Source organism: Bufo bufo, chromosome 1 (assembly GCF_905171765.1).
Source record: "Bufo bufo chromosome 1, aBufBuf1.1, whole genome shotgun sequence".
Taxonomy (NCBI): Eukaryota; Metazoa; Chordata; class Amphibia; order Anura; family Bufonidae; genus Bufo; species Bufo bufo.
Window position 1 is genome coordinate 222,816,644 of NC_053389.1, and position 22,292 is coordinate 222,838,935.

Sequence of the window (22,292 nt, forward strand, 5' to 3'; positions counted from 1 at the left end):
AGGTCACAGAGAGGCAAAGAGCATTATCAATCATGTTACTGCTCCGTGTCTCTGCTGTCCGGAGCGGGGCTTGGCTGTCTTTCACGCAGCGGATTCCACGCACGGCATCAGCTCGTGTGAAACAGCCCTAAGGGTTCACACACACACAAACGTATTTTTTGTCCGCATCTGATCAGCTTTTTTTTTTAAATGCGGGTCAGATACGGACCCATTCACTTCAATGGGGCCGCAAAAGATGCAGACAGCACTCCGTGTGTTCTCCGCACATCTGTTCTGTTGTATCTGCAAAATTATAGAACATATCCTATTGTCCGCATTACGGACAAGGAAAGGACAGTTCTATTATGGGCCAGACGTTCTATTCCGCAAAATGCGGAACGCACATGGCCGGTATCCGTGTTTTGTGGATCCACAATTTGCAGACCACAAAACGGGTAACGGTTGTGTGTAAAAGCCCTAACTGTGAACCATAATCATCCTCCACTGTGGAGGTTAGGGGAGCAGTTTGACGAATGTAACGGCAGCGCAAGGGAAAACTAAGGGGGAGATTTATCAAACGGGTTGCCCATAACAACCAATCAGCTTCCACCTTTCATTTTTCAGAGCTCTATTGGAAAATGAAAGGTAGAATCTGATTTTTTGCTATGGACAACTCAGACAGGCATCTCCCCCTAAGGCTACATTCCCACGACCGTATGCGGACCCATTCCTTTCCGTGGGGCTGCAAAAGATGCAGACAGCACACTGTATGCTGTCCACATCCGTAGTTCCGTGCCGCAGCCCCGCAAAAAAAATAGAACATGTCCTATTCTTGTCCACAATTACTAATGCTATACTGGTATTAGTAAATGACCTCCATTGTCTGGCGTTGGCGGACCGCGTCCTGACCCATTTATTTCAATGGGACTGTGCACATGAGCATTGTTTCTCACACATCATCTATGCATTCAGGAAAAATTGCAGCATGTTCTATATTGCGCGTTTTTCCCGCAGCATAGAAGTGAAAGGGGCTTGCGTAAAAAAACGGAAGGCACCCGGATGCAATGCATTTTTCACTGATGGTCGCTAGATGTAGATTGTTACTCTTCAGTTTTACTTCAGGGGTGTCAAAAACCCATGCAATCTGGTTACAATCCGGATGGGAAAAAAACGCACACACTGAATGCAATCGCAGAAAAAACTGATTCAACTTGCGTGAAAAACCATCCATTTTTTTTCCTGAACAGATCCTGACACAATCCGTATTGCTCATGTGAATTATGCTTGTTTTTCCATGCAGATTAATACAGTACCAGCCAAGTGATTTGTCAAATGTCATGTACACTTAGGGGTCATTTACAAAGATCAGCTTTTTACGCCACTCTGCGCTGCTTGACGATTCCGCTAATTTATGATCAGGTGCAGGCCTCGTCATAAATTAGACGCATCTCTGGCAGCCTGTGCGCCCGGGGTGAAAACTACTCCTGCAGCAACTAGAGTCGTTCTTACTCCTCTTTTATGCCTGTCTTCAGGCGTACATGATGGCAAATTTGCCGGAGCCAAAGTCCCGGCCCAGGCCCGGCTCCTGCTACTCCCAAGTGGCGAGGACACTGTGACAAAATATTGTCTCACAAGATTTAAAAAGTCGCTAAATGGGGTCTTGTGACTTTTTTACGCAAAAACTGGCATCAAAATCTTTGGAAATGATTGTGTTTATTGCAGATTTCACCCTTTGAAATGCAAAGGGTGAGAACGAGGCAAAATCCATGAAAATCTGCACAGAAATTCTGTTTGTAAACCCGCACCCATGTGCAGGTAGCCTAATAGTGACCTTATTGGTCCCCCGGTTTCCCAGGAACAGATAAGACATAGTTGGATACCAAATTTGTCTCTTTAAGGGTATGCCTATACAGCGATTTTGGCCACGATGGCTGTCGTGTGACCAAAGATCGCGGAGTAACGGAGCTGAATTGGGTTGCAGTGCGACTAACACCATAAGGGCTCATACACACAAACGTTTTTTGCGTTCCATATACGGGCCGTATTTTTATTCTGTATAGGGTCCGTTTATGGAACCATTTACTTCAATGGGGCCGCAAAAGATGCGGACAGTCCGCATCCGTTGCTCCGTTCCGTGGCCCCGCAAAAATGATGAGGCATGTCCTATTCTTGTCCGTTTTGCTGGGTTCACACGGGCGTTGCGGGTGACGTGCGGGAAAAGATGCGGGTGCGTTGCGTGACTTTTCCCCACGAGTGCAAAGCGTTTTAATGCGTTTTGCACACGCGTGACAAAAATCTGCATGTTTGGTACCTAGACCCCAACCCGGACTTCTTCACAGAAGTTCAGGTTTGGGTTAGGTGTTGTGTAGATTTTATTATTTTCCCTTATAACATGGTTTAAAAGGAAAATAAAAGCATTTTTAATACAGAATGCTTACTAGAATAGGGATAGAGGGGTTAAAAAGAAAATTAAATAATTAAAATCACCTCATCCACTTGTTCGCGCAGCCCGGCTTCTCTTCTGTCTTCTTCTTTGATGACCTGGGAGGAAAAGTGGTGATGGATCATGTGATGGACCATGTGATGAGCGCAGTGACATCACCAAAGGTTCTTTTCCACCCAGGTCATCAAAGAAGAAGACAGAAGAGAAGCCAAGCTGCGCGAACAAGTGGATGAGGTGATATTAATTATTATTATATTTTTTTTTAACCCCTCCATCCCTATTTTACTGTATTAAGAATGCTATTATTTTCCCTTATAACCATGCTATAAGGGAAAATAATAATGATCGGGTCCCCATCCCGATCATCTCCTAGCAACCGTGCGCGAAAATCGCACTGCATCCGCACTTGCAGATGTTTGCGATTTTCACGCAGCCCCATTCACTTCTATGGGGCCTGCGTTGCGTGAAAAACGCACAATATAGAGCATGCTGAGATTTTCACGCAACGCACAAGTGATACGTGAAAATCACCGCTCATGTGCACAGCCCCATAGAAATGAATGGGTCCGGATTCAGTGCGGGTGCAATGCGTTCACCTTGCCCCCACCCACACGGAAAACTCGCCCCTTTTGAAAGAGGCCTAATTCCCAACTTTTTGGATGGTCAAAGAGGGACACTTATGGTTCATGGTGTGAATGATCCATTTTTCCTGCCTATTTCTACACTTCAATAGATTTATTTTACAAAATAGATTAGCAATGGTCTGAATACAGAAATGTCTATAATCCAAATTGCATCGAATAATGAAATAATATATATGGTGGGCTCCAATATACACATGGAAACCAGGCAAACACTTTCTGGATCAGTAGTGTAAATGTAATGATGCAAATCTATACCTCAGATCAAAAAGAGGGACATTTAAGAATCAAAGAGGGACAGAGGGACTTGGATCAAAAGTAGGGACTGTCCCTCCAAAAGAAGGACGCTTGGGAGGTCTGTAACACATTTGTTGGGACTGCGACACGTGAATTCCAAATAATTCAACACTGCTGGCTATTTTGCGATTTGCGAGTCCAGGTTACAGCAAACACGCGAGTCACGCTGCGATCGCACTCATTCCGATGGCAGCCCTCTTACACTGCAATGTTTGGTGGTGTGACAGCTGTTATGGCCAGAATTGCCGCATAGGCGTACTCTAAGGCCTCATGCACACGACCGTATGTATTTTGCGGTCCGCAAAAAACGATCCGTAAAAAATACGGATGATGTCCGTGTGCATTCCGTATTTTGCGGAACGGAACAGCTGGCCCCTGATAGGACAGTACTATCCTTGTCCGTAATGCGGACAATAATAGGACGTGTTCTATTTTTTTGTGGAACGGAAATACGGACAATACGGAAACGGAAGGCACACGGAGTAACTTCCGATTTTTTTGCGGACCCATTGAAATGAATGGTTGCGTATACGGGCCGCTAAAAAAACGGAACGGACACGGAAAGAATATACGTTCATGGGCATGAGCCCTTAGGACAAAGGAATTCATTGTTAATGCCTAATGAGATTAGAAGGGATTTTCATCTCACACAATCTGTTCTTAATACTACTGTCACACTCCCTGACACATACAACATAAGTGGATTGTCATCTGAACCCACTCACCCGACAGATTATGTCGGTGAAGAGATGGCTCGGGCGAGATGAATATTTTCGCCCAATCCTTTTTGTTCTCCTAGGACAGGGATGGCCAACCTGAGGCTCTCCAGCTGTTGGAAAACTACAACTCCCAGCATGCCCAGATTGCCTACAGCTATCAGCCTACAGCAGGGCATGGTGGGAATTGTAGTTTTACAACAGCTGGAGAGCCGCAGGTTGGCCATCCCTGTCCTAGGAGATAAGAAGCCGCCAGAAGAGTCTGGCAGCGTCTTTCTCTTCTGTCCCCGTTCAATACAAATCTGCTCAACCTGATTGTGGATGTGTGTGGGGGTGTCGGAGAGATCCAGTAGCTGTTGGCTAAAGCTAGTGAATGTGTATGAGGGCTTATACCCCACTGTGGTGGCTACAAATGCAGCAGATCCCACTTTGACAACATCTGTAAAGCTGAGTTTGTCCTATACAAGTTGCAGCAGGGCTATGTGCATCAGATGCAAGGGGTTGTGTCTGACAGATGTAGCAGAGCTGGGTATGTCACACACAGTATTACTGGGTTTGTCATATGCAGCAGGACTGAGTTTCTCAGAGTCTGCGAGGCTGAGTTTGTCAGATATAGCAGACCTGGATACAAGGATGAGGGGTAGTGAAAGCGTTCCACCTCCTTTTATCCTGCGCCATTGTCTTATTTGGTGCGACATAGACAGCACTTACATAATGTGGAAAATAGGAGGATGCTAAAATTAGCAGCACAACTCTCATCCTGCAGGGAGAGATGAGTCACACTGCTGTCACATACTGAAATGATGGAAGTTACTGTGCAAGATATATACAGATCCAGTCTGAACACCTAGATATTGGAACAAGGCTACATAAGTGAACTGCTGCCCACCAAGGGGATGTGGGGAGGGCAGGTGAGAGTTTACAATGTCTCCCAAATTTTTGCATCAGGGACATGTCTGCCCCCCCCCCCCCTTCCCTTCATCCTCAAACACCTACAGTATATCTCGAAATCTGCATGACTGCACCACCACAGTGTTACTAGTCTGGGGGCTGGGCAGAGTTGTTCCTGGTGATGGTGTGCACCCCTGACTTGAATCTATTACAATTATTCTAGCAGTGCAGGGGGTAGCTATGGAGGTGAAGGGTTGCTAGTCATGTTGCCTGATGGATCCCAAAAAGCTCTATGTCACAAAAGAAGACAGTAGTGTTATAAATGGTGCATGGTAGATGGGGGTTGTGTAAGGCTACACGACGACATTTGTCGCACGACATTTTGTTGCACTAATGTCACGCGACAATTTCTATAATGGCAGTCTATGGTGTCGCACTGTAACATGTTGCAGTGCGACACCATAGACTGCCATTATAAAAATTGTCGCACGACATTAGTGCAACAAAATGTTGCGCTACAAATGTTGCAGTGTAGTTGTGTCCTATCTGTCGCGCAACAAAGGTCGCCGTGTAGACGTAGCCTAATACATTTTGCACTGGTGCCAGGAGCTTTCTATTGGTGCTGGTTGTGAGAGCAACCATAAGGGTACGCCACATACGAGATCACTTGCTCCCAGCCTGGGATTACAACCTGCAGTACAAGCATGCATCTGATTCTTTCTCTCATCAAAGAGCTTGCGAGAAATTCAGATTTGCACATGCGCTGTGGGTTCGAACCCCAGGTTGGGATCATATGTCCAATGTATGGCACATGATCCTGGAAGTGGCGGTGGAGGCACGGGATCACAGCGCATCTCGGATAAGCAGACTGACTGAACAGTGCGGTGCTCCAACTGCGAGCTCGTACAGCTACACAGTACTCGACCGGGACACGACCACTCTGCGTAATTGTCCGCTTACACTGGATAAAGTTATGCACTTGTGCCAACTGGGCATGATGGCAGTGGGCGTTCAGTTTTGGATGTACACAAGGGATGTTTCTATTCACTGGCAGCAATGATGCCTCTTAAACTGATACACTGTAACAGCCACCTAATCAACAAAACGCCAGCAGCAAAAAACCTTGTGTGCCCTGCGTTTCATATTTCCTATAGACCTTTCATTACAAAAAAACATTTCACCATTTCTTCATCTCTTTCTCTACAGGGGGACCAAAAACTCCTGAACAAAAAAATCCCATCCACACATTTGTTTAAAAAAATAAAAATGCCACTAAAACTGCATTATTTTTTTTCCGCATGTGTGTAGGGGCCCCTGAGTAGTTTTAATAGTGACCATATTGGTTATCATTAGTGTTGAACGAGCACCAAAGTGCTCGGGTGCTCGAGTAGAACACTTTGGGATGGTCGGGTTTTCTACAGAGCACCCGAGCACAATGGAAGTCAATGGGAGAACCCAAGCATTAGACCAGGCACCCCTGCTCTGAAGAGGGGAGGTGTCTGTTCACATGAAAAGGTCAGAAATTGATGGAAACACCACAGAAATGGTTCGGGAACAGCATGGGGAGGATGTCTGGATGCATCTTGGACTCCCAGGACGCTGCTGGGAACGATGTTGTCCGAGTAGTACGCCACTTTTACAGACTGGCAATAATACACACAAAACTGAAGATAAACGAAGAGCTAGCCCACTGGGAATCTCATTCACGTTCATCCTTTCTAAAGATGTGGGACCCTTGGAGATCATATAGAGGCTTTCATAAATAGTCAACCCCCGCATCTTAGACCACTGAGAGGCTTAATATGTACCTCAGGTACCTCACGTCATACGTGCCCCAGCTACCTTTTCTAGTAGACACTAACTATTGATCAAACTTCAATTTTGTGCTTCGATTTATCTGTTGAGTGTTCTTGAGAGCGCTATGCAGTCTACACTGGTCACAGATTTTCTTTTCCCATTTTAAACCATATGTGTTCTCATCAGGACCTCTGAAGTATGTAACTGACAAATAGATGCTCTGATTACTTGCAAGTAATGCTTTATTGATGAGTTTATCTAACCTTAAACATGTATTCTCTTACATCATTGCCCTTCTCTTCCCCTCCCCCTACTCCCTCTCCCCGTTTTTCCTGCTTTCTACTTTATCTCTTCGAGATCATTTGGATATACACTCACCTAAAGAATTATTAGGAACACCATACTAATACGGTGTTGGACCCCCTTTTGCCTTCAGAACTGCCTTAATTCTACGTGGCATTGATTCAACAAGGTGCTGATAGCATTCTTTAGAAATGTTGGCCCATATTGATAGGATAGCATCTTGCAGTTGATGGAGATTTGAGAGATGCACATCCAGGGCACGAAGCTCCCGTTCCACCACATCCCAAAGATGCTCTATTGGGTTGAGATCTGGTGACTGTGGGGGCCATTTTAGTACAGTGAACTCATTGTCATGTTCAAGAAACCAATTTGAAATGATTCGAGCTTTGTGACATGGTGCATTATCCTGCTGGAAGTAGCCATCAGAGGATGGATACATGTTCTCATTCTGTTTACGCCAAATTCGGACTCTACCATTTGAATGTCTCAACAGAAATCGAGACTCATCAGACCAGGCAACATTTTTCCAGTCTTCAACAGTCCAATTTTGGTGAGCTTGTGCAAATTGTAGCCTCTTTTTCCTATTTGTAGTGGAGATGAGTGGTACCTGGTGGGGTCTTCTGCTGTTGTAGCCCATCCGCCTCAAGGTTGTGCGTGTTGTGGCTTCACAAATGCTTTGCTGCATACCTCGGTTGTAACGAGTGGTTATTTCAGTCAACGTTGCCCTTCTATCATCTTGAATCAGTCGGCCCATTCTCCTCTGACCTCTAGCATCCACAAGGCATTTTTGCCCACAGGACTGCCGCATACTGGATGTTTTTCCCTTTTCACACCATTCTTTGTAAACCCTAGAAATGGTTGTGCGTGAAAATCCCAGTAACTGAGCAGATTGTGAAATACTCAGACCGGCCCGTCTGGCACCAACAACCATGCCACGCTCAAAATTGCTTGAATCACCTTTCTTTCCCATTCTGACATTCAGTTTGGAGTTCAGGAGATTGTCTTGACCAGGACCACCCCCCTAAATGCATTGAAGCAACTGCCATGTGATTGGTTGACTAGATAATTGCATTAATGAGAAATAGAACAGGTGTTCCTAATAATTCTTTAGGTGAGTGTACGTCCTGCTACTAATAATATGGTGTTGGTTTATGCCTTTTATTCACTCTATTATCACAATGCGGACTTCACATCTGTTTTCTGTATACTATGTTCTGGTTTTTACATTACCAAAATTCTGATTTGTAACTGATATTTCATTTCAATAAAAAGAGAATTGATAAAAGAAAAAAAAAAAAAGATAAAATCGATTTTAGAGGAAAAATTGTTAGGAAACATTCTTTCCTGTATATTTACTTGTATATAAAGTGCAAGTGCTGCCAAAAATTACAAGGAAGAGGCACTCCGATACAGCCTGTATGTCACATAAATGAGGGCCTCATTCACATTGTGGTACAATTGTTCAGGTAGTGGGACTCCTACACTCATAAAGCCTATGCACTAAGTGAAAGGGCTGCCAAATACACCGGCACTCCAATACACCCTTTATTACACATAAAGGAGGGCATCATACACACCCTTGAAAAATTATGATTGGTGGCCTGCTGGTGACCCTCAGAAACATTAGGAGCAAGGGCCTGCTGGTGAACCTCTAAAACATCAGGGGCGAGGGCCTGCTGCTGATCTAAACATCTAAAACAGGGGCGAGGGCCTGCTGCTGAGCTGACCATCTAAAACATTAGGGGTGAGGGTCAGCTGCAGAGCTGACCCTCTAAAACATTAGGGGTGAGGGCCTGCTGCTGATCTGAACATCTAAAACAGGGGCGAGGGCCTGCTGGTGGCCCTCTAAAACATTAGGGGTGAGGTTCTGCTGCTGAGCTGACCCTTTAAAGAGAACCTGTCACCAGGATTTTGTGCACAGAGCTGGGGACATGGGCTGCTAGATGGCCGCTAGCACATCTGCAATACCCGGTCCCCACAGCTCTCTGCGCTTTTATTGTGTTAAAAAAAGTTTTGATCAATATGCAAATGAACCTGATATGTGTCCTGTATCCGGAGATGAGTCCAGCGGAAAGGAGCCCAGCACCGCCCCACGTCCTCCGAATCTCCTCCTTGCTGGCTGACGTCACAGAGCTGGAGCGCCGAAATCTCAGCATTTTCAGTTGACAGGCGGATGCGCTTATCAGTTATTATGCCCCCAGCAGCACTTAATAACCGCTCTGACAAAACGCTGGCGGCAGGGCAGGCCAGCACCTCCAAAGCGTAGAGCGCCAGTTCGTGCCACGTGTCCAGCTTGGACACCCAGTAGTTGTAAGGCACAGAGGTATCATTGAGGATGTTGACACGGTCTGCTACATACTCCATCATCTTCCAAAACTTTTCCCTCCTTGTGACACTAGGCCGCGCATCAGGGTGAGGGTGCTGGCGGGGTGTCATGAAACTGTCCCAGGCCTTGGAGAGTGTTGCCCTGCCTCTGTTGGAATTACTGTGTGTTCCCCTCGTCTCCCCTCCTCGGTTGCCCAAGGAACTACGGACTCTACTGCCAGCGTTGTCAGCTGGAAATTTTTGGAGCAATTTTTCCACAAGGACCTGGTATTGCACCATTTTGCTCGTCCTCTCCACCACAGGAATGAGAGATGAGAAGTTCTCTTTGTAGTGGGGGTCCAGAAGGGTGAACAACCAGTAATCTGTGTTGGCCAAAACGCGTATAACGCGACGGTCACGGGAAAGGCAGCATAACATAAAGTCAGCCATGTGTGCCAGAGTCCCAACAGACAAGACTTCGCTGTCCTCATCAGGAGGATGACTCTCAATCTCCTCATCCTCCTCGGCCCATCCACGCTGAACAGATGGAATAAACCTGCTATGGGTACTACCCTCTATAGCGGAGGCAACCGTCTACTGCTCCTCCTCCTCCTCATCATCCAATTTGCGCTGAGAAGACGAACTGAGGGTGGTCTGGCTATCAGACTGTAAACTGTCTTCTCGCATTTCCACCTCTTCCACATGCAAAGCGTCCGCCTTCATTGTGAGCAGCAAGCGTTTCAGTAGACACAGAAGTGGGCTGGTTACACACTGATAATAGCGGCATCGCCGCTCACCATCTGTGTTGATTCCTCAAAGTTGAGTAAAACCTCACAGAGGTCAGACATCCATGCCCACTCGTCACTTGTGAAGAGCGGAAGCTGACTGGAAAGACGACGACCATGTTGCAGCTGGTATTCCACTACTGCTCTCTGCTGCTCACAATGACTGGCCAACATGTGGGACGTGGAGTTCCAACGCGTGCTCACGTTGCACAACAGTCGGTGAGCTAGCAATTTCAAGCGCTGCTGCAGCGTTGCCAGACCGGCGGCAGCTGTAGATGACATTCGGAAATGGGCACAAACGCGGCGCACCTTCACAAGTAGCTCAGGCAAATTGGGGTAGGTTTTGAGAAACCGCTGAACCAATAAGTTGAACATGTGGGCTAGGCATGGTATGTATGTGAGCTTGCAGAGCTCCAAAGCCGCCACCAAGTTACGGACATAATCAGACACAACCATGCCTTGTTGTAGGTTGAGTGGCGAGAGCCACAGCTCAGTCTGGTCTCTTATCCCCTGCCACAGCTCTGCCGCGGTGTGCAGTTTGTCACCTAAGCAAATAAGTTTCAGAGCGGCCTGCTGCCACTTCCCCACTGCAGTGCTACACTGCTTCCAGCTACTGATGGCTGACTGGTGCTGCAAGATGAGAATTCAGAGGTGGAAGTGGAGGAGGAGAAGGGGGGTTTCAGCCACTAATGTAGGTGATGGTGTAAAGCCTGATGGAAGTAGGGCCCGCAGTCCTTGGCGTCGGTAGCACTTGTGCCATCCCAGGGTACGACTCGCTCCCGGGCTCCACAGCGTTCACCCAGTGTGCCGTCAGGGAAATGTAGCGTCCCTGGCCAAAAGCACTTGTCCATGTGTCAGTCGTTAAGTGGACCTTCCCAATAACTGCGTTGGTAAGGGCACAGGTGATGTTACAGGACACATGCTGGTGTAAGGCGAGGACGGCACACCGGGAAAAATAGTGGCAGCTTGGGACTGAGTAACAAGGGATGGCCGCCGCGATCAGGCTGTGGAAAGCCTCAGTGTCCACAAGCCTAAATGCCAACATTTCCAGGGCCAACAATTTGGAAAGGTGCGCATTTAGTGCTTTGGCCTTTGGGTGGGTGGCTGGGTATTTGCACTTTCGTTCAAAGGCCTGGAGTATGGACATCTGTACGCTGCGCTGGGACACAGAAGTGGATGTGTTAGATGATGGTGCTTGCGAAGGTCCAAGTGCAGGGCAGGAGGCATCTGGGCCTACGTCTTGGACAGGGGATTGGCCAGCACATAACACAGGGGAAGAGGAGGCAGTGGTGTGACCCGCAGACACTGATTGTGGACCCAGGTGTTCAGCCCACCTATGTCGGTGGTGGTGAGGTTGCTATTGTTCATGCCCCTGCTCATTTTGGTTTGGCACAGGTTGCAAATGACAATTCTTTTATCTTTCCTCAAAAAAACGCAAGACTGCAGAACACCTACCCCTTGGCAAGGGAGATGGCTGGAAAGGGGTGCTCCAAGGAACAGTTGTGGCCCTGTTTGGTGTGGCTCGCCTTCTCCCTTTTGCCACCCCAATGCCTCTTCCAGCCTGTTGCGGTGCTGCGGATCCCTCCCCCTCTGTACTGCTGTCCTCGCTCGGCTTGCCAGCTTCCCAGGTTGGGTCAGTGATTTCATCGTCCACCACCTCCTCTTCCACTTCCTCACTCTAGTCATCCTCCTGACTTCTTGACCTAACAAGAACCTCACTTATTGACAACTGTGTCTCATCCTCATCATGAACCTCTTGAGACACTTATTGCAGTTGACTTATTGGCAACTGTTTCTCATCATCATCATCCACCTTGTGAAACACTAATTGCCGTTCCCCACCGTCATCTTTTTCTGACTGTGGATGCTCAAGAGTTTGGGAATCAGTGCACAAGATCTCATGTCCCTCTTCAAGCGGGCTTGTCGAGAGGGCCAAATCAAGGAATGGCGATAAAAAAAGAGCTCCTCGGAATATCCGAGTGTGGAATCACTTGTTTGTCAATACTCTCCATGGTGGGAGGAAGGAGGATCAGGGTGAGGATTCTGTTGACCAGACTCTTGGCTACTGAGACTGGACTTTGTGGAAGACAGGGTGGTGCTTAACCGACTGGAAGCATTATCTGCTGCAATCCAATCGACCATCTGGTCGCACTGGTCTGACTTCGAGAGTGTTGTCCTGCGCTGCTCTGCAAACTGGGACACGAAGCTAGGTATTGTGGATGAGTGTGTTTCTTGTGCTCTGGCAGCAGGCACAGTTTCACCGCGCCCAGGGCCACGGCCTCTGCGTGCACCATCGGCAGCACGGCCACTTCACCGTCCCTTACTGCTCGACTTGAGCATATTAAATGGTATGTCACGTATACAGAAGCGCAGGTTTTGTAAGTGTATGCACAAATAAATTACACTGAATGTCACAGATATTTAGGATGCGCAAACGTTATACAGGAGATGTAGCGCAGGTAATGTCACTGTCACCAGCAGCGAAAAAATTCAACTGAATATCACAGACTCAAGTCAAAATGGTGTTCGGCCGAGCATGCTCGCCCAACACTAGTTATCACCCAACATTCCCAGCCTCCTGTCCTGAATGGTATTCCTCATTATCACTACAAGTACGGCCTGTAAATAGTGGGGCACCCCACCATTACCGGGAATGAGGGGGGAAGGGGGGATCCTGTGCTCGTATCTGTGTGTAAACCAGGCTCATCGATGTGGGTGTCATGTACATTTGTGAGGGCCTTCAGATTCCATCTATGGGTCCCACAATGCCTTAGTATTTTTCAGTAGGAGATACTTACACTTTGACTATAGACAGTCTCAGTCTCATCCTGCAGTCTTTTCACTTCTGCCATACTCGCCTCCTGAATTTTCTGCACCGTCTCGACCAGAGCTGGAGCTCCACTGCTGACCCTACGCAGTTTATCTTCTAGCTGGAGGACTAGGGCCTCTGACTGGGCCACTTGGGCTCTCAGTTCCTGTAAATCCTGTTAATACAACAGTATAGGGATTATTATATACTCTTCAATAAGTTCTATCAGTGTTTAGAAAGCTGGGTGCTGCCAACATAGTCGTCATCACAGTCTATCATCCAACTTTCCCAGATACCCGAAGACTAGTCTCTTGCATGTGAAGTGATCTATCCCTCAGTTCCATATTGCGGTCTAGTTTTGCTATTCAGTGACAAAGCCGTGGTGGCTGTGGGGGTTATGTTGGTTATCCTCCAGCTTTCCTAGAAACAAATATACAATGATCTGAAGTTTTTCCATTCAACCCTCTTCGAGTAGTTCATTAGATCTGTTTTGGGGAATGTCCAGTGACAACATACTTGGGCCCCTTTCACACGGGCAAGTATTCCGCGCGGATGCGATTCGTGAGTTGAACGCATTGCACCCGCACTGAATCCTGACCCATTCATTTCTATGGGGCTGTGCACACGAGCTGTGATTTTCACGCATCACTTGTGCGTTGCGTGAAAATCGCAGCATGCTCCTCTTTGTGCGTTTTTCACGTAACGCAGACCCCATAGAAATGAATGGGGTTGCGTGAAAATCGCAAGCATCCGCAAGCTTTATCTCATCGTGATTTTGTAGTAAAAAGGTCACAGAGAGGCACAGAGCATTATCAATCATGTTACTGCTCTGTGTCTCTGCTGTCCGGAGCGAGGCTTGGCTGTCATTCACGCAGCGGATTACCCGCACGGGATCCGCTCGTGTGAAAGAGCCCTAACTCCCAGAACTCCCACCAATCAGCTGTTTCAGGAGGCCGCAGCACTCGTCATCACAATGGCCTCCTTGCCGCTTAGCAAGCACGGCACCATCATTGGATATTGGTTGCACTTGGTATTGCAGCTCAGCACTGCGGTCTTTTCAAACAGACGAGTGGTGGGTGTGCCAGGGGTCAGACCCCCAGTGATCTGATACTGATGACCTATACTGAAGATAGGTCATCAATATCAAAATCTCAGACAATCCCTTTATAGTTTTGTCCTGTCCTTAGGCGAAAGTGAGCATTCCTCTTTAAACATGCCGCCCATCATATAGGGCGATTGATAAAAACCCACCTTCATGTGATTATACTTCAGCTTCCCTAGCTGTTGTGTCAGCTGTTTGATTTTCTCCTCAAAGGTTAAACGCTGGGAAAACTCTTCTTCATATCTGTGGACATCACAAAAGTTAATGTCCTAGTGTGTTTTACACTCTGGTCACAGCCAGAGCTGCATTAAAAATTCTGCACGATTTCTGTCTTTAGAGAACAGTGCATTGTGAGAGCAAAGATGACTGTTACACAGAATCGAGCTGTTTAACCACATGTCTTCCTGCAGAGTAGAAGCAGAGTTTCCAAGGGCAAACAGCAGAAATTCCAATGCAGCTTTGGATGTGAATGGAGTATACAACTCAGTAAGTCAAAATCAGTGCATAAGTGAAGCTATTGTATTGTGCAAGAAAAGTGTCACACAGAAGGAGAAGGCACAGAGGCTCTCACGAATCTCTAGAAATCACAAAAAGTTAAATGCAGCCAATTACTGTCACCCACTGACCTGCTGTTATTATATAAATTGGATCCTTAGGAAAGTAGACAATTTAGGGCCCCTCTGCCAGTTCTACATAAATTCACTAATATAAGATGCTAATAACGTTTAAACAGCATCTCTAGGTTATGGCAACAATATATAATTCTATATAGAAAATGCCCGTTATACCAGCATGCTCCATATCACTATATACAAGAAGATGTATAACTAATACCAAATGTATATATATATATATATATATATATATATATACAGAAGATGCCCAGGTTATACCAGCATGCTCCATATCACTATATACAAGAAGATGTATAACTTATACCAAATGTATATATATATATATATATATATATATATATACAGAAGATGCCCAGGTTATACCAGCATGGTCCATATCACTATATACAAGATGATGTATAACTTATGCCAGCTGTACATATATAATTATATACAGTAGATGCCCAGGTTATACCAGCATGGTTCATATTAGGGGTGCACCGAAATGAAAATTCTGGTCCGAAACCGAAAATTCAGGATGCCCTTGACCGAAAACCGAAACCGAAACTGCCTTTTTGCCCAAATACTTTTAAAATACTTTTTTTTTAATGATTTTATTAATAATTCTTTTTCATGAATGAAATTCATCTGTGGGTGGCGCTGTTATGGAGAGGGGGATCTGTGGGTGGCGCTGTTATGGAGAGGGGGATCTGTGGGTGGCGCTGTTATGGAGAGGGGGATCTGTGGGTGGCGCTGTTATGGAGAGGTGGATCTGTGGGTGGCGCTGTTATGGAGAGGTGGATCTGTGGGTGGCGCTGTTATGGAGAGGGGGGATCTGTGGGTGGCGCTGTTATGGAGAGGGGGATCTGTGGGTGGCACTGTTATGGAGAGGGGGATATGTGCACTGTTATGGGCATAACAGTGCACAGATCCCTTTCCCCATAACAGTGCACAGATCCCTTTCCCCATAACAGTGCACAGATCCCCCCTGCCCATAGCAGTGCCATAGACCGATCCCCCTACCCATAACAGCCCCGGCCCTGCTGCTCACAGCAGACTAATCACTCACTGCATCTTTATTTTACCTTACAATCGTGACGCTCCAGTAACAACTCTGCAGGCAGAGCGGAGGGCGGCGTAACGTCACTTACTCACGTGACGCACCTGCTCCGCCCACTTTATGAATGAAGGAGGCGGAGCAGGCGCGTCACGTGAGTAAGTGACGTTACGCCGCCCTCCGCTCTGCCTGCAGAGTTGTTACTGGAGCGTCACGATTGTAAGGTAAAATAAAGATGCAGTGACTTAAAGTAAACCGCCCGCCCGGCGCGGGTGACAAATCCCAAACCCCATATTTTCTGCCGATATGTACCAATATCGGTCGAAATGGATTAGGCCCATTTTCGGCCGATATTTTCGGCCGCCGGAATTTCGGTGCACCCCTAGTTCATATCACTATATACAAGAAGATGTATAACTTATACCAGCTGTACATTTATAATTATATACAGTAGATGCCCAGGTTATACCAGCATGCTCCATATCACTATATACAAGAAGATGTATTACTTATAACAGTTGTACATATATTTTAATATATACAGAAAATGCCCAGGTTATAGCAGTATGCTTTATAACACTATGTAGAACAACACTGGATAATGTCGCCTATGAGAGTCTCTTATCTGTGTGAGGTCTGGAAGCTGAAGTTGTTTGGAGATAACTGTCCAGAGCTCTCAGAGATAAGATATGTACTTATCTTGTCAAGTTTTGAAGTTCCTGCCCTGATTTGTCTAAAGGCGCCTTAAGGCAGAGTTCACACCTCAGTCATTTCCACCAAAACCAGGTGTGGGTCACAAACACAGAACAGGAGGGAATCTTTCCATTATAGCTTATCTCTGTGTAGGCTCCACTACAGCTTTTGGCTCACATTAAATGATGGAAATAACTGACCAATTTTTAACTGAAGTCTGAACTCAGCCTAAGGCCTCATGCACACGACCGTATGTGTTTTGCGGTCCGCAAATTGTGGATCCGCAAAAAAAAACGGATGACGTTCCGTATGGCATCATTTTTTTTTGCGGATCTATTGTAATAATGCCTATCCTTGTCCGCAAACTAGAAAAAAATAGGACATGCACAATTTTTTTTGCGGAGCAACGGAACGGACATACTGATGCGGACAGCACACGGTGTGCTGTCCGCGTTTTTTGCGGACCCATTGAAATGAATGGGTCCGCATCCTATCCGCAAAAAAAACGGAACGGACACGGAAACAAAATACGGTCGTGTGCATGAGGCCTTAGGGTACTTTCACACTTGCGGCAGAGGATTCCAGCAGGCAGTTCCGTCGCCGGAACTGCATGCCGGATCCGGCAATCCGGACGCAAACTGGTGGCATTTGTCAGACGGATCCAGATCCGTCTGACAAATGCATTGAAATACCGGATCCCTCTCTCTGGTGTCATCTGAAAAAAAGGATCTGGTATTATTTTTTTTTTGCATTTTTAAAGGTCTGCGCATGCGCAGACCGGAAAGACGGATCCGTTTTGCCGTAACACTTAATGCCGGATCCGGCACTAATACACATCGATGTAAATTAATGCCGGCAAGTGATCAGTATTTTTGGCCGGAGAGAAAACTGCAGCATGCTGAGGTATTTTCTCCGTCCAAAAAATGTAAGAGGAACTGAACTGATGCATCCTGAACGGATTACTCTCCATTCTGAATGCATTAGGATAAAACTGATCAGTTCATTTCTGGTATTGAGCTCCTGTGACGGAACTCAATACCGGAAAACAAAAACGCTAGTGTGAAAGTACCCTAACACTGCTCAATTGAGCAAATGATAGTTGGGAAGGAAGTGTTCCTTCCTGACAATCGCCTACTCACAAGTGAATGCCATCGCTTGTCCCCATACAGAAACATTGTTTGCCAGCAGCAGAGGCTGTTTAGATGGCAGAGTCTGCTGTCAGCAAACGATGACTTAGGTGACCGCATGAACGAGCGACATCGGTGGCACCTTTACACCGGCAGATTATCTCTAACCAGTGTTCGTACGATAATCTGCCCAATGTTTGGGTAGTGTAAAGAGGACCTGTCACCAAAAAATGCACTGCGATCTGACAGCACCTTGTTATAGAGCAGGAGAAGTTGAGAAGATTGAAATATAGTTTTGTAAGAAAACATTCAGTAAAACCTGCAATTTATACATTTAGGCAAGGGCTACACGGCGACATCTCGATTTCCAACGACTGCTGTGGTGATCCCATTAATTTTTATGGAATCACCTCTGCTCAGCGATCCTGGCCGCGACAGGTGTCGCCCTTGCCTTATATGTTTGCTTTTTTCACTGACTGTAGCCAAACCACATCATCCAACTGCTGATCCTGACACCACATGTCCTCTACAGGAGAAATCTACAGCAGACTAGAATTCCCACACTTAGAACTGCAGAGATTTGGTCCTTATTTAAAAAAGGGGTTATCCAGATGAGGAACTAGGAACTACTGACATCCCCGCACCATGAACGTGTCTCCTGGTCAGTGATGTCATCAGTTTCCAATAGATTGATAAAATGAAATACTTTTCTACACAGCAATATACTATAGTACAGGGGTCCCTCAGGATACAATATTTTAAACATCCAATGGTCTTTTCTGACCCATCATAAGTTGAAACCAGACTCCACATACAACGTCTCAGACTCAGATCCCACCAGTCATGGCCACTTCTCTGGTAAATAACTATTAGTTGCTAGTTAGTGGCTATTCTAACTGTTATATGTATGTATTTGTTTTATCTATCTGCTTATTTTTCTTAAATCTTCATTTTCTTTTATCTTGGATGAAATTTTACAACGGTTTCAACATACCATGGTCACCCTGGAACCAATTAATATTGTAACTTGAGGGACAGCTGTATTAACTTTCCATACATGTTCACTATGTATCCCATACAGGGTTACAATAGTCCCAGTGGGTAAAGTAAGGGGCACTTACTTTGTCTGAGCCATCACAAGGTTTCTCTGCAGTTCCCCCAAGTCTTGTTTGGCCATTTCCAGCTGTATGGTTGGGGACACAGCAGCACCCTTTAACGCCTGTATGTCTGACTCCTTATTCGCCACCAGAAGCTGTAACTCTTGGATGTCTTCATCCTTTTTCAGAATGTCTCTGTTCATTTCCCAAATTCTAGGTTATAAAGAAAGATTTGTAGAAAGTCATTATGAGACATATTACATCACCAGGAAACCTAAAAATAGGCCCTAATAATGTTTTTACCGTAAAAAAAAATTATTCAGTTTTGGGGATTTGATGTCAGTTGGGATTGGACATGTAGGGCTTCCACCCATCTATAGAAATAAAGGGGTTGTCCAGCCATTTAGGTGATGGCCTGTCCTCAGAATAGGCCATTACTAGCTTATTGGCGGAGGTCCGGCATCCTGCACTCCCGCCGATCAACTGTTCTGTGTAACCCAGCCGGAAGTCGGTACCGGAGCTACAGAGCACAGTAGTGAGGGTGGCCAGACAGTCCGGTTTTCACGCAGAAGCTTGTGCTCCATCCATCGCCATAACTTCATCATTTGGTGCAATTTGGACCTTAAAATATCAATAATCCAATGATGTATTGCTAATATTTAAATTAATATTGAAGCACAAGATAAAAATTGTCCCAGGGGCTCCGTATACTGCAAAAAACATGAAGGAACTTACACTCTCCTAACCGATCCCCAGCTGAGTAAGTAACTATGCTTCAGGCGGAGTATGAAGGTACTATGCCCCCTTGTTTACAAAGTCTTTTATACTGTCAACAATGAAGCCCAGTCCATAAAATGGCCGCTGATGGATGTGATGTCTCCTCAAGCACAAGTGCAGATGGCAGGTGCCATGTATATGAATGAAGCAGGCCTCACATGGAGGTGATTTGTTCTTCAGCAGCTATGTTATGGAGAGAACCTCTGTGCGGACTTAGCAAACAAGGGGCATACCTAATGAAATATAGAAAATGGTGCAGGATTTCAACACGGACTCTATTAGAGTCCCATAATCATCTTACATACATATTGGTCAACAATAGCCAGAAAGCGACCAACCCCTTTAAGGAGGCAAAAATGTTGTTTTGTTAGTCAAGTGCACAAAGTGGGCAATTTATCCCAGGTCCCCATCCCCAAAGAAGCCCCCTCCTGTTCAGTTGCTTGTCCATAGAAGTGGACAGCAGGTGCCCCAAATCATTAGCCAGATAGCTCAGTTTAGTAGTCCAGTCTATGTAGGTCTTGTAAGGACATAGTTTCATTTCCTTCACAGAGTTCCTCATTAAATAATTTAATATTTAAAATATACGATTATTTGATTATCATACATTTATGTAGACAGGCCGCTCCCAGGACTGAAGCTACCAGTCACATATGTAGGATACATTGGCATATAAATACCTATTCTGGTACTCAGAAGATAGAGCCGCGGTGAAGCCATTGCCGTCCTGTGCCTTATAATTGTGTTCCAGCTTTTCCCGCAGATTTCCAATCTCCTGCTCGTACATATTCCTGATGGTAATAATTTCATTCTGGAGACGTTGGACTGAAGAAGCAGCATCAGCCTGTGCGCAGAGAAAATCACCCCGTCATTACCAACTCCATTTACAGCCTCTCCAGGAAGAAGATATTCCGAAATAAGAATAATAATGCTTTATTGTCACGGCCGCGAGGGCGAGGAGGCCATTACTTACCTACAGTTTTTCCTCCTGTGGCCGAGAATTATTTTTGTTCACATTCCTTTAACCAGGCCGTTGTGTATTAAATTCACAGACAACCAATGTAATATAACGGAAACAATCATTTCTAGCAGTTATGGAGCAATCATTAAGTCACAGGGTCACCCAAGCCTTATTGAAATGCGTAGTCCCTGAACCAGCCGCCTTCCCTCTTTTTTTTCTGCCTCTCCCCAGTAAAGACTTTTACTTCAAATCAAAATATCTCCTAAGGCTACATGCACACGACCGTTGTTTCCGAGCCGCAAAAAAGCCACTTCAATGGGGCCGCAAAAGATGCGGACAGCACTCCGTGTGCTGTCCACATCCGTTGCTCCGCTACGTAGCCCCACAAAAAAAATATAACATGTCCTATTCATGTCCGTTTTGCAGACAAGAATAGGCATTTCTACAATGGGCCGCCTGTTCCATTCCGCAAATTGCGGAAGGCACACGGGCGGCTTCCGTGTTTTGCGGATCCGCAATTTGCCGACTGAAAAAAACAGTTTTCTGGCAAACTTTTCAGACTACTTAGCAGGGTACTCCCATCTTGACGTTTACGTCATAAGTGCCTGATGCAGGTAGCACCTATCTTGAGAATGGGGTCTCATCCCGCTGCGGCTGTGGATGAAGAGGTGGCTGCACTTGCTATTTCTGGGACTCCTATATAAGTGAATTGAGAGAGAGCCCTGTATATGCAGCCACCTCTCCATTCACAGCGCCCACGGGACAGGAGAAGTGAATGGAGATCACTGTATGGCCCCATTCACACGTCCGCAAAAGGGTCCGCACCTGTTCCGGCCGGGTGTGTTGCGGATCCGAAATTTGCGGGTCCGGAACACACCACGGACGTGTGAATGGACCCTGATTCTTTCCGGATTCATTTCTATGGGAGTTCCAGATGCAGGGCTTGGCTATCTCCTGAACTTCCATAGAAATGAATGGAGCGGCTGCACACATGCCCGACCAGCCGCTCTGTTCTTATCGGGCATGCCCACTGGGTATGGGATCCCCAATCTCATGATCAGTGGGGGCCCCTAGCAGTTGGACCCCCACAGGTCTAATAGTTATCCCCTATCCTGTGAATAGGGCAAAACTTGACATAACCAGAATACCCCTTCAAGAGATGGCCTCTTTGCCAGCATTACCAATACCAGGCAGCACTTAAAGAGGTTATCCAAGTTATTTTTATTGATGACCTATTCTCAGAATAGGTCATCAATATCAGATTGGTGGGGGTCTGACACCTGGCACCCCTGCCGATCAGCTGGTTGAAGAGAATGCGCACACTGTGCCAGCGCTGCCTTCTCTTCATTGTTTATCTGCTCGCCATCACAACAGCAGCGGTGAGCAGGTGTAATTACATGAAGCCACACCATTCACTTCAATGGAACGGCTCGTTACTATTCAAGTGTATACGAACGAGCCGTCCCATTGAAGTGAATGATGTGGCTTCATGTAACTACACCTGTTCTCCGCTGCTGCTACAACAGGGAGCAGATAAACAATGAAAGGAAGGCTGCGCTGGCAAGAAACGCAACTTCTCTTCAACCAGCTGATCAGAAGGGGTGCCAGGTGTCAGACCCCCACCAATCTGATATTGATGACCTATCCTCAATAAAAATAACTTGGATAATCTCTTTAAACAGTTACTCGCACACGCTGCTACAATTTCCTAAATTCTGCACCCTGTATATTTCACATACAAATAATTACTGAAGAAGAAAGAATGGCTCTATGTTCAAGATTATAACTACTATAATATTGCCCCTATGTACACAAATATAACTACTATAAAACTGCTCTTATGTGCATGAATATTACTACTATAATACTGCTCCCTATGTACAAGATTATTACTACTATAAT

At 46.0% G+C, this 22,292-nt stretch overlaps 1 protein-coding gene across 1 annotated transcript in view; it reads right to left on the reverse strand.

The window, feature by feature from the left end:
* LMNTD1 (lamin tail domain containing 1) overlaps positions 1 to 22,292 on the reverse strand; it is a 111,135-nt gene that overhangs the window by 64,117 nt on the left and 24,726 nt on the right. The window contains exons 3-6 of the mRNA XM_040435567.1: positions 20,110 to 20,273; positions 18,680 to 18,868; positions 14,217 to 14,310; positions 12,955 to 13,140 (exon numbers count right to left, since the gene is read on the reverse strand). Coding sequence (XP_040291501.1) covers positions 12,955 to 13,140; positions 14,217 to 14,310; positions 18,680 to 18,868; positions 20,110 to 20,273 — 633 coding nt within the window. The remainder of the gene's footprint in view (positions 1 to 12,954; positions 13,141 to 14,216; positions 14,311 to 18,679; positions 18,869 to 20,109; positions 20,274 to 22,292) is intronic.